Source organism: Parus major, chromosome 10 (assembly GCF_001522545.3).
Source record: "Parus major isolate Abel chromosome 10, Parus_major1.1, whole genome shotgun sequence".
Lineage (NCBI taxonomy): Eukaryota > Metazoa > Chordata > Aves > Passeriformes > Paridae > Parus > Parus major.
In genome coordinates this window covers 11,797,366-11,812,385 of record NC_031779.1, presented here as the reverse complement: position 1 = coordinate 11,812,385, position 15,020 = coordinate 11,797,366, and the positions used below count along the sequence as shown (strand labels likewise).

At 41.2% G+C, this 15,020-nt stretch overlaps 1 protein-coding gene across 1 annotated transcript in view; it reads left to right on the top strand.

Moving 5' to 3' along the window:
• Window positions 1–9,061, top strand: part of ABHD17C (abhydrolase domain containing 17C, depalmitoylase) — a 28,840-nt gene extending 19,779 nt beyond the window's left edge. Inside the window, exons 2-3 of the mRNA XM_015639296.3 lie at window positions 4,236–4,415; window positions 7,537–9,061. Coding sequence (XP_015494782.1) covers window positions 4,236–4,415; window positions 7,537–7,756 — 400 coding nt within the window. The 3' untranslated portion in view covers window positions 7,757–9,061. The remainder of the gene's footprint in view (window positions 1–4,235; window positions 4,416–7,536) is intronic.
• The last annotated feature ends 5,959 nt before the right edge of the window (window positions 9,062–15,020 follow it).

Below are 15,020 nucleotides of genomic sequence, written 5' to 3'. Positions count from 1 at the left end.
TTAGCTTCCTGGATAGCCTGAAAAAAGGACTGGCCTCATTAATGAATATGTATTTGGTACTTTTGAGGACTGGCAGCTTTGGCTGTGAACATTTCAGGGCTTCAGCTGTGACACGTCTGGAGTCCCCACAGCAGCATTCCACTGGCACTCTTCACTGAGCAAGGAGAGAGTAAAAATAGCAATGGTAAACTTTCCAGCTCTATGGTTCAAAGCTGGAGCCCTGGGGGGAGGAGAGATTCGGTATCTTAGGCTCATAATTAAAGATGCTTTGTGATAATGCATAGTTTGCACATAGTGCTGTCATGCAGAAAGTCCGAGGTACTTTGCATTGTGCTTGATGCCATCATCGGTGTTGTATGAGGAAACTGAGGAGGGACATGGCCTGAGCCACAGCCATTCAGCCAAGCAGGGGAACCACAAGCAGTGTCTCATTCTCCTTTGCTGTGCTCTCTGTCAGCAATATTCCCAGTCTCCTGCATCCCACTGATCTGCTGGCATGACTGAAGTCTCTTATTACTCTGCAAAGGAATAAGTAGAAGAGTCTGGGGTGTGGATTCTTAATAACCAGCTTCTGTGCACGTAGTTCATGCTAGCATGGGGAGACCAGAATTGCTGGTAAACCTCATTTGTATTTACTGAGGCAGTAACACAGGGAGGAAAAAAACCCCCAAACTACTGTTATTAAAGACTGGGGGGCTGTTTTGGGGCTTTAGCTAGACCTGGCCTGAAGCATTAGGTACAGAGAGCTGTACTAGGTTGCTAGTTGTGAAGGTTGCTGGGGGCTTTTCTGTTCACACAAATGGAATGTGTAAGCCACACCGTGTACTTGTGGGTTATTGAGACTGGACTGGCTGGAGAACTTTGAGCTTTGCCACCTGTGTTTGTGGGTAAGGGTGAGCAGAAATGCTTGCATCATTTATACAGTAGTAGCTGCAGTTCTCAGTAATGAAGTTCCCATTGGGAAAAAAAAGCACGCCTTCCCATTTTTCTTCTCTTTTCCCCCTTTGTCAAAGCAGAGTTTTGCATATGCCCATGGTAACTGAGTTGTTTCCTGCTCTGGCTTTGCTGAAGGCTGGTTTCCATGTTGCTGTGTTGCCCTGCTTGTTTAGAACTCTCTGATGGGGCTCCACAGAAGTGCCCAAGCATACCCAGAAATTTTACTTGGCTTTCCTGCTCCGTCGGATGGAGCTCTGTTTCCACAGAGACCAAAGCTTGTGTGTTTCAAGGAAGTTATTTTTAGGAGCTTCTGTTTAGCTGGTGGAAAGACTTTCTTCCTTAATAGGAGAGCTGTTTGTAACAGGATTCCTCTTTTTCCAGAGTGTCTTTTGCCTCTTTCTACCATATTCTTTCCCTTTTTCTGTGTCACCCGGTTTCCCTTTCATTGCCACCTTGTTACCCATGTCTGCTCTTCTGTTTTCACTTTCTGTATCACTGCTCCTGTTGTGCAAGGATCTAATACAAGGAAGTTTGCAGAGAGTGAGGGAGGGACCCAGCCTGTAAGAATGTTGTGTTTTAAAGATGAAGCCCCCAGGTGGGTTGGTACCTGGGCTGAGTGGTGCTTGCTGAGTCACCTCGGGACAGCATGGGTGAGGATGCAGAGGATCACAGAGCCAAGCACTGGCCTTCATCTCTGAGGACCTTGCACAGCTCAATTATCCATGGCCTTCGCTCAGGAGTTGTCCTGTGTCCTTTGGCCTCACGATAAATAAATATTACATGTAGCTGTTTCCGCTGATGTTTGCGGTAAGCTCAATACCTCGCTTGCCGAGTGATGACCTAATGGTAAAGGGCTTAAAAAGATAAATCTGTTACATTAACTTCTGTCTTGAAAAGGGGAACTGTCCCTAAATAAAACAGCCCCAGAGATTCTTTTACTTGTCAGTCGGTAGAAATGTAAAGCAGAAAACACATTTACTCTAATGATAGGCTAAGAGTGCACTAACTCAGTGTCCTAATACCCTTCTACAATTATTCATTTTGTCCAGATTGTCACATTTCCTTTATGTGGAGTTGGATACTGAATAGTTGTAGTGATGAAGGGCTTCTTTAAGTTTAGACGTATCTCTGGGCGTTTTTTATGATGCTATAGACTGTATCTGACTTCACCTGACATACTATGAAAGAGATTTTTTTCTAGAGTATCTATTGCCACAGCAGCAAAGTTACTCCCTTTACAATATGAGATGTTTTCAGAAACAAAAAAAAAACCATCAAAAGGAGTGAGTCTAAAGCAGATCAGTGCTGGCAAAAATTGTCATACTAAGGCAATTGGATATGTTGAATTCTCTTTCCACCCTGTGCTGTCCTGTCAGCCTGTGATTCTCATTCAAACATCTGTTTGCACATTTGGCTTACATTGTAAACATTTTAGAAAGAAAACTTCCCATTTATCATGCAGTTCAGGATGGCATTGCAAAACCTACCAGCATTAATATCATTCCATGCCCACTGAAATGCCGTGTAGGTGATCATGTTCCAGTCCTGTTTTCTTGTATCCCTGATGCTGATGCATTTCTGCCTGTCCTTAATATGATGCAACAGCTGGCAGATAGGCTGGGTGCATGTGGTGCCTTTGGGGTGCGTGCCTCCAGCCCTCCCCACCCAGCAGATGGAATGAAGGCTGTGATGACAAGACTTTGTTCCAAGGTCCTGTTAGCTGAGTCAACCAGGCCCTGCTGTGTGCTGGACCATATCTAACACCAAGGGAGAAAAAAAATTCTGCTAAAAGAGCTACACAACATCTCTTTAAAAACATCAGGCTGTGGCTGTGGTGACAGACTGCCAGCATCAGCTGCTGCTTGGTTACCAAGAGGATAAAATTTTACTCCTGAGAGATATTTTTATACAGTTGCTTATTCATATAACAGTAGATGCCAAAAGCACCCTTATGCTCAGCAGTATAAAAATACTAAGAAAATTTGAGTTTCACAGAGGCTGCAATCCAGTCTAGTTATACTTCATCATGGAGCAAGGCAATCTTGACAGCCTGTAATTGGATGATTAGTACTGGATTATTCTTAATTTAAATTATTAATTGATCTTTCTTCTATTGTAATTTTCTCTTTTGGCACAAACCAAATCATTTAGCTGCTTGAAAGTCAAGTACTCTCCAGGCCTGGTGTTCACCTTGCAAGCAGCTTTGCAAGGAAATTGAAACCTCCCAGGTGTGCATGGGGTGTAGCCTAAACTGCAGGGTTTGTTTTTCATTGTCACAGCAGTGACAACAGGATTGTAGATAATGTCTACCATCAAAAAGACATATTTTACAGAAATTTTTTTCTACTAGAATTGTGTTCTTTTCTGCATTTGATTATACAGCTTGCAATGGGAGGTGGAGTTAACAGAGAGAAGTCTGGGTAGATACTTTATAATTGAGTAACAGCTTTGATCTGCAGCTTTCCTAACAAGTTCTGATGGCCAAATATTCTTCACTTCTTCTTATCCACTGTCACTTCCTCCTGTGGCCCTTCCAAATTCCTTTCTACTTTGCATACATTAAATGAAAACTGAATTAGTCTCATTCTCAGCTTTTTTTTGCAGTGTGAAGCAGCACACAGGCTGGTACAGTTTCATAGACTGGGTGGGAATATTGAGGAGCCATCCAGGACTCACTATGAACCCTGCATTTTATGGAATGATGTATTTTTATAGTTACAAAATAAACTTGACCCGTTTTAAGCTGGCAAAGAAAAGTGAGGAATATTTTATACTGATTGCTCACTGGAAAAATGAACAGACCTGTTGTCTTTGCTGTCACTAACAAGGCAGTTTTGTCTTCTTATTCCAACTGCATGGAATTAAGGTGGGCAGAGGAGTAATTGCCTTGTTTAATGGTGGAAGGGCTGTTAGCCTTTGGGACATCCAGTTGAAGTTCCTGAGAGTGACTCTGGATAGGGGAGAAGTCTCATTTATAATTTGCTGTGCTGTGGAGCGAAGGACAAGAGCTGTTCCTGAAAAAGGTGAAGATTAATGACCAAACTGCCATTCCTTCATTAAGGATAGCTCTCTTCAGCCTGTGTAATATTTGGGTTGTTTACTTCACTTTCAAATTTCAACTTTTAAGTTCAAGTCTCCTAAGAATAGATTTTAAAGACCCATAAAGGATAAGGAGGGATGCTTTGGGTTTTATCTCCCTCTACTTTTGTTGGGGTTTCTGCATCTGTGATGTGAAATTGATGTAAAATGTGTTGTGTTTTGGCTTTTTTGTTTTAAAGGGACCTTTCTTTTCTGTGCAGGTATGGTGTCAGTCCTGAGAACATTATCCTGTATGGTCAGAGCATTGGTACTGTCCCTACAGTCGACCTGGCATCTCGGTACGAGTGTGCAGCTGTGATCCTCCATTCTCCCCTGATGTCTGGATTACGGGTAGCTTTTCCTGACACCAGGAAAACCTATTGCTTTGATGCTTTCCCAAGGTAGGTATCACTGCTGCAAGGAGGGTTTTCTATTCTCACCATGCTCTATAGGTGTTTAAAAGGGACTGGTGGTGTAAGTAGATACTGAGACTTGTATTTGTTCCTCCCTGGTGGGGATCTTGTAGGATTCTGATTTTGTGACCAAAATCCCTGTCCCATCTTTTAGAAGATATTAAGCTTGTTTGAAGAAGCTCTAGAAAACGATATACAACTGGTTTTAAGATAAAACATTTGCTTTTATAGTCTAGTTTTCACTGGAAAAACAATTGCAACAGACCTGGTGTACCCAAATATTTGGGAATGGTAGAGGTCATGGGAACAGCAGATATTGTAGGAATCTTCTAGAACTTCTCATTTGATCCAGTTTAAGTTATGGAAGAGTATGACAGGGGAAGCCAGTCTCTCTATAGCAGGTCAAGGGGAAACACAGGTAAAAATCTTGGTGGTCCATGAAAGGGAGAAGATAAAACAGACATTCACTGAAGTCTTGGTCAAAACTTGGCCTTACTTCAGAAAGTCAGGCTTGTGATAAGCATAGTAAGGAATATTAATTCAATTTTGGTTACAACAGATTAAAATTAGCAGCTGTGGGAGGCCATAGGTATAAATCCATATACCAGAACAGCTAGAAGGAATGATGATGAAGTAATAATGGCTCTCACAGTCCCCATGTTTAGAATCCTTTCAAATAGATGATTAGTTAATTAATTAACTTGTTGGAGGTGCATACTGAATTTGAAGCACTTATATTCCAGCTCATTCATCATCCTCAAACCTGAAATCCAATATTTACAAATGCTTCTGTGAGAGAGGAAAAAACAAAGCCTTAAACATAGCTCTGATTACAGAAGTAACAGTGATTAGCTGTTACCAGCCAAATCAAATAACAGTTTTAAAAAGAAAAGTGGGAAGGAGAACAGTGACAGCAGATGTGCTGTAGCACTTGAGTATTTTGTTCTTGCCCTGCTGAGCTGTTCATTGCTGTCAGTCTGACTTCCTTGGTACTGGGAGCAGTGAAAATAAACAGCAGTGCACTTTATGAATGTGTGCAGCTCAACTGTCTGTCTTCACAGTGGGAAACAAAATAGTTCTGTGTGCACCTACAGTGAGTTGCTATTATGTGCATTTTATGTTGGGACTCCATGAGAATTTGGTCTCTGTAGATTTTTCTAGCTGCAGAGCTGTGTGGCTGAGAATACTAAGTAAGGCTAATGTGCAGTTTAAATACTGCTTTATGAATCGCTGAGTTGGCAATGGGATGCCTTCCAATTTTCTAAAAAATATAAATATTATCTGCCTTAATGGTCTGTGAATATATGTGGAAAAAAAATGTTTCATTATATGAATACTGAAGTGAAAGGGGTTTTCTACAATAAATTAGAACTTAGTGTCTAGCCACAAAAATTATGCATAAACATCTCTGTAGCTGTATGTAACTGATAGGTCTATTACACCAGACCTTTCATGGGCTTAAAACTTCAGTTTATACAGAATATTGATTATAATGTATTTACTTTTTGCTATTATACTATTTTTTGGGAAGAAAATTATGGGGAAAAACAAAATCTGCATTATTCTGATGCCTCTTTTATGTTGGGATTTTTTTTTTTTATTCAGCATACTTGCACACAGCTCGAGTTCGCAGAAAAAGTGAAATAAAGCTGCATTTTAATTTTAAACAGTACCTTAAATGGCATGAAAACTGAGGGGTTTTCTGAGAGGTATAGAGACAGAGATGTGTTTACACTCAGCTGTTCACTGGAATACAAGTGGAAGTTCTCTAGAATACTAAATGCTGATGTTTGTGTGAGGCTTAGTGTTTCAGTTTGCATCTTTTTAATTAATGTTATATTTTCATAAAACTTTTTTGAACCTGTTTTTAAGTCAGGGTATGCTGGTTTCTGTATTTTTTAAATCATTTTAAGCAGTCTTGATCATTTTGTAAAATTAATGGTCATGCCAAAATTGCATGCCTTCTTGTTCTTTAGGAGCAGGAAAATCCAAACACTTTTTATTAGGTACCATAAAGAAATAGATTTGTCTTCCCATAAAATTGAGTAGTACCAGCACTCATTATTCCACATTCCTCCATTTGTTGATGGAAGTGGAGCTGGTAGGAAGCTGAGAGTTCATTAGCACGTGGTGTCTCTACAGAGATTTGGAATCATTGGTAACTACCAGCCTGAAATGGCTGTCTGGAAATAAAAGCTGGGGCCTGTGTGAGGAGAGTCAGAGAAAGCTGCTGTTCACTGCTTGCAAGTTCATGTGCTACCAGGATGCTTCGTAATTGGGGTTTTCTGGCCTGACCTCTTAGGTGGGAAGGTGCCTTTGTCACTCTTCCCTTCCCTCAGAACCCCTTTTCCTGCGACAGGTTGTTTCAAGCTATATTAGTCTGCTAAAAGTAGCTGGGGAAAAGGAAAAATAGTACCCTAAGGCCACTTTGCAGTCACAGCCTGCAGTCTGATGACATAAAGTAAAATCCTGTGTGATTTCTGTGGTTTGCAGTTAAATATCCCTATGTAATGCTTTTCTCCCACAGTTTTCTATTTCATTATTTGAACTCAAACAATCAGTACTTAGAACAGGTTGTTTTCCTTTAGCTGAATCTTTAGCCTGATTTGGGGGTTCAAAGACAAGTTGAAGCTCCATGAGCCAAGGCCTTTTTTTTTTTTTTTTTTTTGGTTAAAGAAATCTTATGGCTGGAATGTAGTTAATTAGTTCCTAAGCTGTTAAATTGGAAGGTGATAATGTGTAATGTAAGAGTCCAGGCTTGCAGAATGTCCCATGGAATCTTACTTGCCTCACAGTGCTTTGTGTGATAGATGCAGTCACTGTTTTGGCAGGGGTTTTTTGGGTGCCAAACTTTATTTGCATGCTGCCCACTCGAAGTTGTTGTTGTTAGCACTGGTGGGATGGTGGTGATGGCAGTGCAGGCTCCTTTTTCACACATGTTTTGGGAATGAGCCTTGTCCCATATCACTGTGCACAATCCATTGGTCTGCAGCCATTTAAAAACATGCAGTGGTAACTGGGTTGTGTGTCAGCAGTTGAGCTTGCTTTCTCCAGCCATGTGAAACTGAAAGCCCCAAACTGAGCTGTGTCTTTCTTTTCCTTCCCCCAGCATTGACAAGATCTCTAAAGTGACCTCTCCTGTGCTGGTCATCCACGGTACCGAAGATGAGGTGATTGATTTCTCCCATGGCCTGGCCATGTACGAGCGATGTCCACGAGCAGTAGAGCCCCTCTGGGTGGAAGGGGCTGGGCATAATGACATAGAGCTTTATGCACAGTACTTAGAGAGACTAAAACAGTTCATATCTCATGAACTTCCCAACTCCTGAAGAAGCCTACCTGATTTTACCTCAGTTACTGTGAACGGAAGAAATTACCTGGTTTTGCACATGCTTTAACTGGATAGCTGTAATAGCTTTATACTATGAAGAAATACCCTGTCTTGAGGGTGTTCTAATCAAACATCTGATGAAATTTGTCTTTTCTATCTGGAAATGATTCTACTAATGCACACAAATATGGTCAACTACTGTAATTCCAACAATTTTTAGCTTCATTGCCCTGAAGGAAGTGGGAATCCTAGCTGCTTACGGGGACACTTTTTACCTAGTGCTGTATTAATCGAAGATCAGTTTTCTCTGTCTCACTTCAGATCATTTCTAATTCTGTCCTACAAAGACTTTTTCCCCACTGTGCTCTCAGAGTGGAGAACACAACTGTTATGAGCTACAGCTTGTTCTGAACAATCATGGGTTCAATCTAAGGGAGTTCTTTCTCTGTGAAGTTTCTAGCTGTGGTATTGTAACTGGAAAGTTATTGTGATGAAGTTCCCCCTCCTCCCTGCTAGTGTTCTTTTGTTAACTTACTGATCTTCCCAAGTAAATTATTTAAATATACTTTTACCTGAAAATAAACAAACTACTATATGGGGCTAAACTGTAACGACCTCTCCATTACTTGTATAAACATAACTGGAATATTCTTAAAGGATCTAGGGACAAAACTGCTTTTGTTTAAAAATAAATGTGTAAATTTAATACTAGAAAAAACTCATTTTAATATTCAGATTATCTGAATAATAGCCATAACAGACAGTTCCTTCTGTAAAGCATTCCTGTAGACTTTTTAAAAGTACTGTACATATTTGAATTTACATTTGTGCATAGATTCTTAATTGGTAGTTTTAATTTAAGTCTAGTTACAATAAACTGCAAAATTCTGGTTTGTATATGATTGAATACATTTTGTTAAAATATGTTTTTATCCCTATATTATTTTGCTATTAAAGTTTTATAAAGTTTCCAGGACAAAAAAAAAAAAATAAAATTTACACATTTATGTTTTGATGAATTATGTAACTAAATTTTCATTGAGCTGATCTTTTTAGTTTAGAAGTAATTTGATTCTTTGACACTGGAATCGCACAGATTATGCATCAGAAATGCAAAACACTTAAAAATTGTTACACTACTAGGATAGGTCTAATTTTTCCAAATTTAAAGGCCTTAAATGTACTGTAAGCCTCAGATTGTTGTATAAATTGATTGCGATTGATTGCAGTTTGTGTCCTGTTGCTAGAAAGCAACACAGTGATTGTAATGGAATAAAGGATGCATGGATTAGAGCTTGCTCAAGTTTGGAATCTTATTTGGTGCATAATTTTCATACATGAGGAAAGTGTAAAAGCATTACTTGATAGAGTAAGCTGGATATGTAAAGCAAATGTGCAAGAGGTTATGTTTAAATGGTGTTCAGCTGGTTCTAAGTAATGAAAAATCATGATTCATTGCCTGGAAGAAATATTTGAACATAGTTGTTAAGAATTCCTATAACAGGCCTGCAGTTAATTTTCAACACTGCAAGTGTGCATTGTCTTTAATTATTGCCTTGGCCCTATTACTGCAAAAGTGGAAAAACTTGTATTTTCACTTCCAGTGAAACGAGGACTTACATCCTGGTCCACATCACCTGGATCCTTAGACTAGATCTGGGCATCAGTGTTGTCTAGTCATGACTTTTAGATGTCCCAAGCAGCAGGGCCCCCAGCAATTCTCTTGGTGACTCTGCTAGACAAAATTGTCAGGTTTTGCCTAATCACCACCTCAAGCTCAGCACTTCCCTCCTGTATTTTAAATAATAATCAGATACTTGTCTGATTTTATATATGTATTTATTGTACCTTCATAAATCCACAGTGGTTTTCTTCCATTCCTACCCGTGTTCTTGCTGAGACTGTAGCCCTGTGGAAACCAAGCTGTTGTGTGTGGTACAGGTATTCAAGGTAGTGTTGAAAGGGTCAGCCTGTCCATGTAGTGGCTTGGGGGATTTTTTACCTAATTAGCTCTGGTTTTCTGGTACCCACATTGAACTTTGTGTTGCTCTGAAACCTCAGCCTGCAACATTTCTTCTCCTCATGACCCTTTGTAGCTACCCTTTTGCTTTAACAAACTGATATTTCTAACCTTTTCCCTAGAAATTGATTTTTGATTACTACATTTCCAACTCCTGAAGTCATTTTGTGACTTGTCTTTGCATTTGCTTTGTTTTTTGCCAGTATTCCTCTGTTAATGAGAACCCTGAATTTGAATTCAACATTGTTATTTATGTCCCAGGGTCTCTGCAGTTGCAGCTGCAGTTCACGATGTCCTGGCTGAACGTGGATTTCCACTTGTACTGTCTTTCATTTGCCTGAATTCCTGTTTAACTAATTCTCAGAGGGGCCTCAGTCCTCTGGTTTCTGCATTGTCTGATTTGGTTTGTGAAGTTCCTCTGCATTAAACTAATGCAGATGTTTTGCTCTTAATTAAAATGTTAATGACCTATCATTGATCAACTGATAGGAATCTTCTTTCTCTTATAATTCAATAATTTGTTTACCTGTTTGTTCCCTTAAATAATTTTTCTTGTAGCCCTATTCTCATCCAATAGTTCTTAAATGAATTCTGAATTTTTTATAATTTTCTGATATATGCTCTGCACAAAATAAATGCTAATAGTGAGCTGCTTTGTATTGTAAACTTGTATCAAAGTTTTAAGCATTTCAAAACACTGTTGGTCAACCTTGGAACTAATAGTTGAAAAAATATGGCCAAGTCATGAAAATGCAGTTTCATTCATGACAGTGAATTTCAGGTCCTCATTCATTTAAAGAAAAAAAATTTAATATTTTAATTTTTTTAAATATTTTCATTTTTAAATTATAGTAAAGGGGGTGATGTGAGGTTATGAAAAACAAATTTTGGGCTTATAAAATAGTCTGTTCCAGCAAACTGCTAACATGCTGTAATTTAAATGTATAATGTGGGCCTTTAGAAGAACTTGTTATGCATATTTTAGAGCTATCAAGGTGTCACTGTAAAAATGGCTCTGTGTGCCTGGATAAATTATGCAACGGGTCTCCCAAAGGTGTGAGTGATCACTGACATTTGGTTGTTGATGGGGATGCTCTGTCCATTTTTCCTGTGTGACTGACCATTTCTGTTGATGTAGTGCAGCCACAGGTGATGTACAGCTTGTTTGCAGGAAGGTAAGAAGTGGGAAATCTGTTTACTATCAGTAGTCGTCTCGTGTTTGTATTTTTGAAAAACCAGAGGAGAATATTTGTTACAGCTTCAAAGGTGTCATTTTCCAAGGAGACTGTTATGTATTCTTTTAAAATTTATGTAACTGTTACACATTTAACTTGTGCTCACATGGAGGCCTGTTACCTGTGTCACCTCTGCTGCGGTTTTGTTCCTCGTTCTTCCATGTCACTCCTGTAACCTGTGCTAGCTCTGCTTGGGGTGCTGACCCTGGAACTCTAGATACCCAAACCTGTATTTATGCTTAGCATTGTACACATCTATAAACTCTGTATCGCATTTGCTTTTTCTAAATGGTGCTAAACATAGAAGTAGAGACCCAACGTACTTGCTTCCTCTGGTTATTCGTTCAGCCGCAAAACTTGGTTGTTCTCACTCGGAAAATGCTTTCTTCTCCAGGCCTATTCTTGTGAAAGCAAGCTAATGATATCAGTTAAGCCCATTTAACTCATTTCTGTATGTCCTTCTATGTGGAACTCTCCAAACATTTCAGCTCCGCAATTTAGCTCAGATGCAGTTGTTTGTGCTCCAGCACTGGGTAAGGGTGGGCTGGCTCTTGGAGGGTGGGCACTCCACTGTTGGGAATGTGGTCCAGGCACAGAAACTCCCTGCTGGGTCTGTTGCTTTCCAAGTTCAGTGGTAACACTGAGGTCAGATGGGTGTGAATTTCAAAGCAGGAGCTTGTACTTGAGTCTCATAGCTTTGGTACAACAGTAAAAAGCAGGAGCTGGTCCTTGCAGCAGGAGAGTGAGCCCTGCTCCTTTGGCTCTGCCAATGTCTGGTTTTGCAGATGAGTTTCTGCAGTAATCAAATGAATTTTGCAGAAAGTGCAAGGGTTAACATGCCTGCTGTCTGAGAGAAAAAGAAACTCCAAGAAGACCCCTATACCATTAGTAGATCAATTACAATTACCTTCTGGTTCCCGTAAGGGTAAAGCTGCTTTGGTCTGGGTTTCCTCAGCGCCCAGCACGGCGGGGCTGGGAGCACATCCCGTCTCTGATGTAAAACCATGCCGGGGCTCAGTGGAGCCTCCTGCTGCTGCTCCTGGCCATGGTGAGGATGCTGATGGTGGTGGGCAGGTGGGGGGGAAGGGGCTGCTGCAGCCCCTTGGTCCCAGCTGGGGCTGTCCCGGGAGAGGCAGAGAGCGGAGCCGCTGGATCCTCCATCAGGACAGTGATGTATCAGCCTCGCTCTATCAGGAGAAGCAGTGGAAGGAGCACACACCTCTGGATTGTGCTTGGACTTCCAGGCAAACATAGGTGGCTTGGTTTGCTGTGCCTCTGGAGGTGACTGCACGCAGTAGGTCTTTAGTTTATATTCTCCTTTTGTTTCTAGGCCTTATTAGTTTAAGAGTTGCTTTAAATGAAGAAGACATTGATCCATAGTTTTGCTTATCCTAAATAACGTTTTTCATGGCAGTTTGTTCTTGGAACTTGCAGACCTGCTAAAAGATTTAACATCACTTACATTTCAAGTCACTCTGCTGTAGCAATGCCATTAAGAATGCTTTGGATCTGCCCCAAAACCCTTTCCCTTTGGCTCAGACCAGGACCAGTGGGATGGCAGCAGTGCCAAATGTCCTCCTCTGCATGGACCATCTGTAAAATATAACTGCTAGGACTAAGCTAAATAATACAATGTTATATTCCAGGGATGAGTTACAGCCATGAATGTGCATTCTGATATGTGAAATTCCAATGTATTAGTGGAATGCTAAACTAGTACAATAGGCAAGCAATCCCCTGGACCCTAAGTCACAACTACTTGAAGTTGATAATTTTAATCTTGAATAAAATAAATAACAAACCTAAAGTTTCTCAAACATGTTGATCTGGGATGCCCCTCCAGGAAATAGAAAAACAGTCTAAAAATTTTTGTTCTCTTCTTAGAAATTAAAGAGAAGGCTTCAGGCACATTCCAGGGCTCCCAGGACATGACCTCCAGCTTTCAGCAGTATGCTGTTACATTAAAACATTCACCATTTCAAACACTCTTGGCAATATGCCGCTGAGTTTTGGGTTCCTTGTCCCTTTTAATTATCAGAGCTTTCTTTTGTGTTTGCAGCCCTACTTATTGTGAAGTCCTGGCCTACTTATGTTGCATGTAATTGCTTTATTGATCCATTCCCAGAGTGTAAATTGAACCTTTGGGCTCAGCCTGGAGGAAGGAGAGCTGGATAGGGGCAGTGCCTTAGAAGAAAATTTAAGCTCCATAGAGTCCCAGTTGCCCCTTACCAGAACTTTTTTATCAAAAGGATGAAGTTGCTGTGGCCTTTGAGCAGCGACAACTTCACCTGATTACACCAGACTAATGGCTTTAATCAGCAGGCAAAGAGCAGCAAAAAGCAGAACAGAACCTTTAAACCCAGCTTATATCTGTTGGAAAAATAGAGTCTGTGCTGGACCCTGGGGCTGGACCCAAAGTGCAAATGGCTCAGCAGGAGTATGAAAGTTTTCTTCCTTAATCAAGTATAAAGTCTTTAACAAGAATAACAACTTCAACAACTTTTTAAAATGTTTTTCAGAAAATTGATACGGAATAGTAAATTTTCTTTTGGTGATTGGGTTAGTTATTTTTTGGGGAGGTGGGGAATCTGTGCAGTCTTTGGGTGTTTGTATGAATAATGAAGATAGTTTTCCTGAGCATTAAAGAAAAGAGTAATTTAAATGAGAAATTATATATAGCTATTATTACATTTTAGTACCTAAGACCTATCTATCATACATCTCTTGATTTGGCCTGTTGAAACATTCGGTGTTTGTCAAAGTGGTGCAGTGATCTGTAGCCAGGGCTGCAGCAGAACATCCATAAATGTAGTTACGTACACATATATTTTGAGGAAACAAACTGTGGGATTCTTTGCTGTTTAATAGGTTCACTGTATTTATAATTATTTCAGAACATAGGCCGAATCCCAGAAGTTCTCTGTGGGACATGGATTATGAAAGACTGTTGCACAGTAAGAAAACCCTTCCTGGGACTGTGGGCTCTTACAAACCCTCCAGCCTGTTCCAAAGCAGCTTTCTCTTGAGTTATCACAGGAGAGGTTTGCTAAGTCAGAACCTGGGCCACAAGCCACAGGAGAAGTACTTGTCCTGTAAAGTATTCCTTAAACTCTTCAGATATATTTAAATGGATATCTTTGGGCCTAGCTTGGCCTGGAATACCTCTTGGTTTTGTAGCTGGGATCAACAAGCCAACTTGCTTAAAATTCACACTGGTGCCCTCAGGGTGATCCAGCACAAGGTGAAGCTGTTCTTGCTGTACAGGATGCTCCTGCTCCTCGGGAACATGGGAGTGCTGTCTCAAGGCCAGCAGTCAGAGGCCTTCTCCCTGCACCAGAAGCAAATTATTAAACCAAGGAAAATGCCATTAAAGCCCAAAGAAGAGCTAACAGGTAGGTACACAAGGAGGGGGTGTGGGTTTGGTGTCTCAAACGCTCTCTGGTGCTGGCTGACAGGAATGGTGGGGCAGCTGAGGGGTGGGCACTGCTGGCTTGGGTGGGTCCTGCACCGTGCCAGGAACCGCACTCAGTGCTAGGGCTGAGAGACAGCCGGGATCGGGGCACTCATCGCTCAGCAGGGACCGCTGGAGGGTGGGCAGGGACCGCTGGAGGGTGGGCAGGGACCGCTGGAGGATGGGCAGGGTCAGTGAAGGATGGGCAGGGTCAGTGAAGGATGGGCAGGGTCAGTGAAGGCTCCAGGGTCAGTGAAGGATGGGCAGGGTCAGTGAAGGCTCCAGGATCAGTGAAGGATGGGCGGGAACAGTGAAGGCTCCAGGGTCAGTGAAGGATGGGCAGGGTCAGTGAAGGCTCCAGGATCAGTGAAGGATGGGCAGGAACAGTGAAGGATGGGCAGGATCAATGAAGGATGGGCAGGATCAATGAAGGCTCCAGGGTCAGTGAAGGCTCCAGGGTCAGTGAAGGCTCCAGGATCAGTGAAGGATGGGCAGGATCAGTGAAGGGGGCAGGATCAATGAAGGCTCCAGGATCAGTGAAGGATGGGCAGGATCA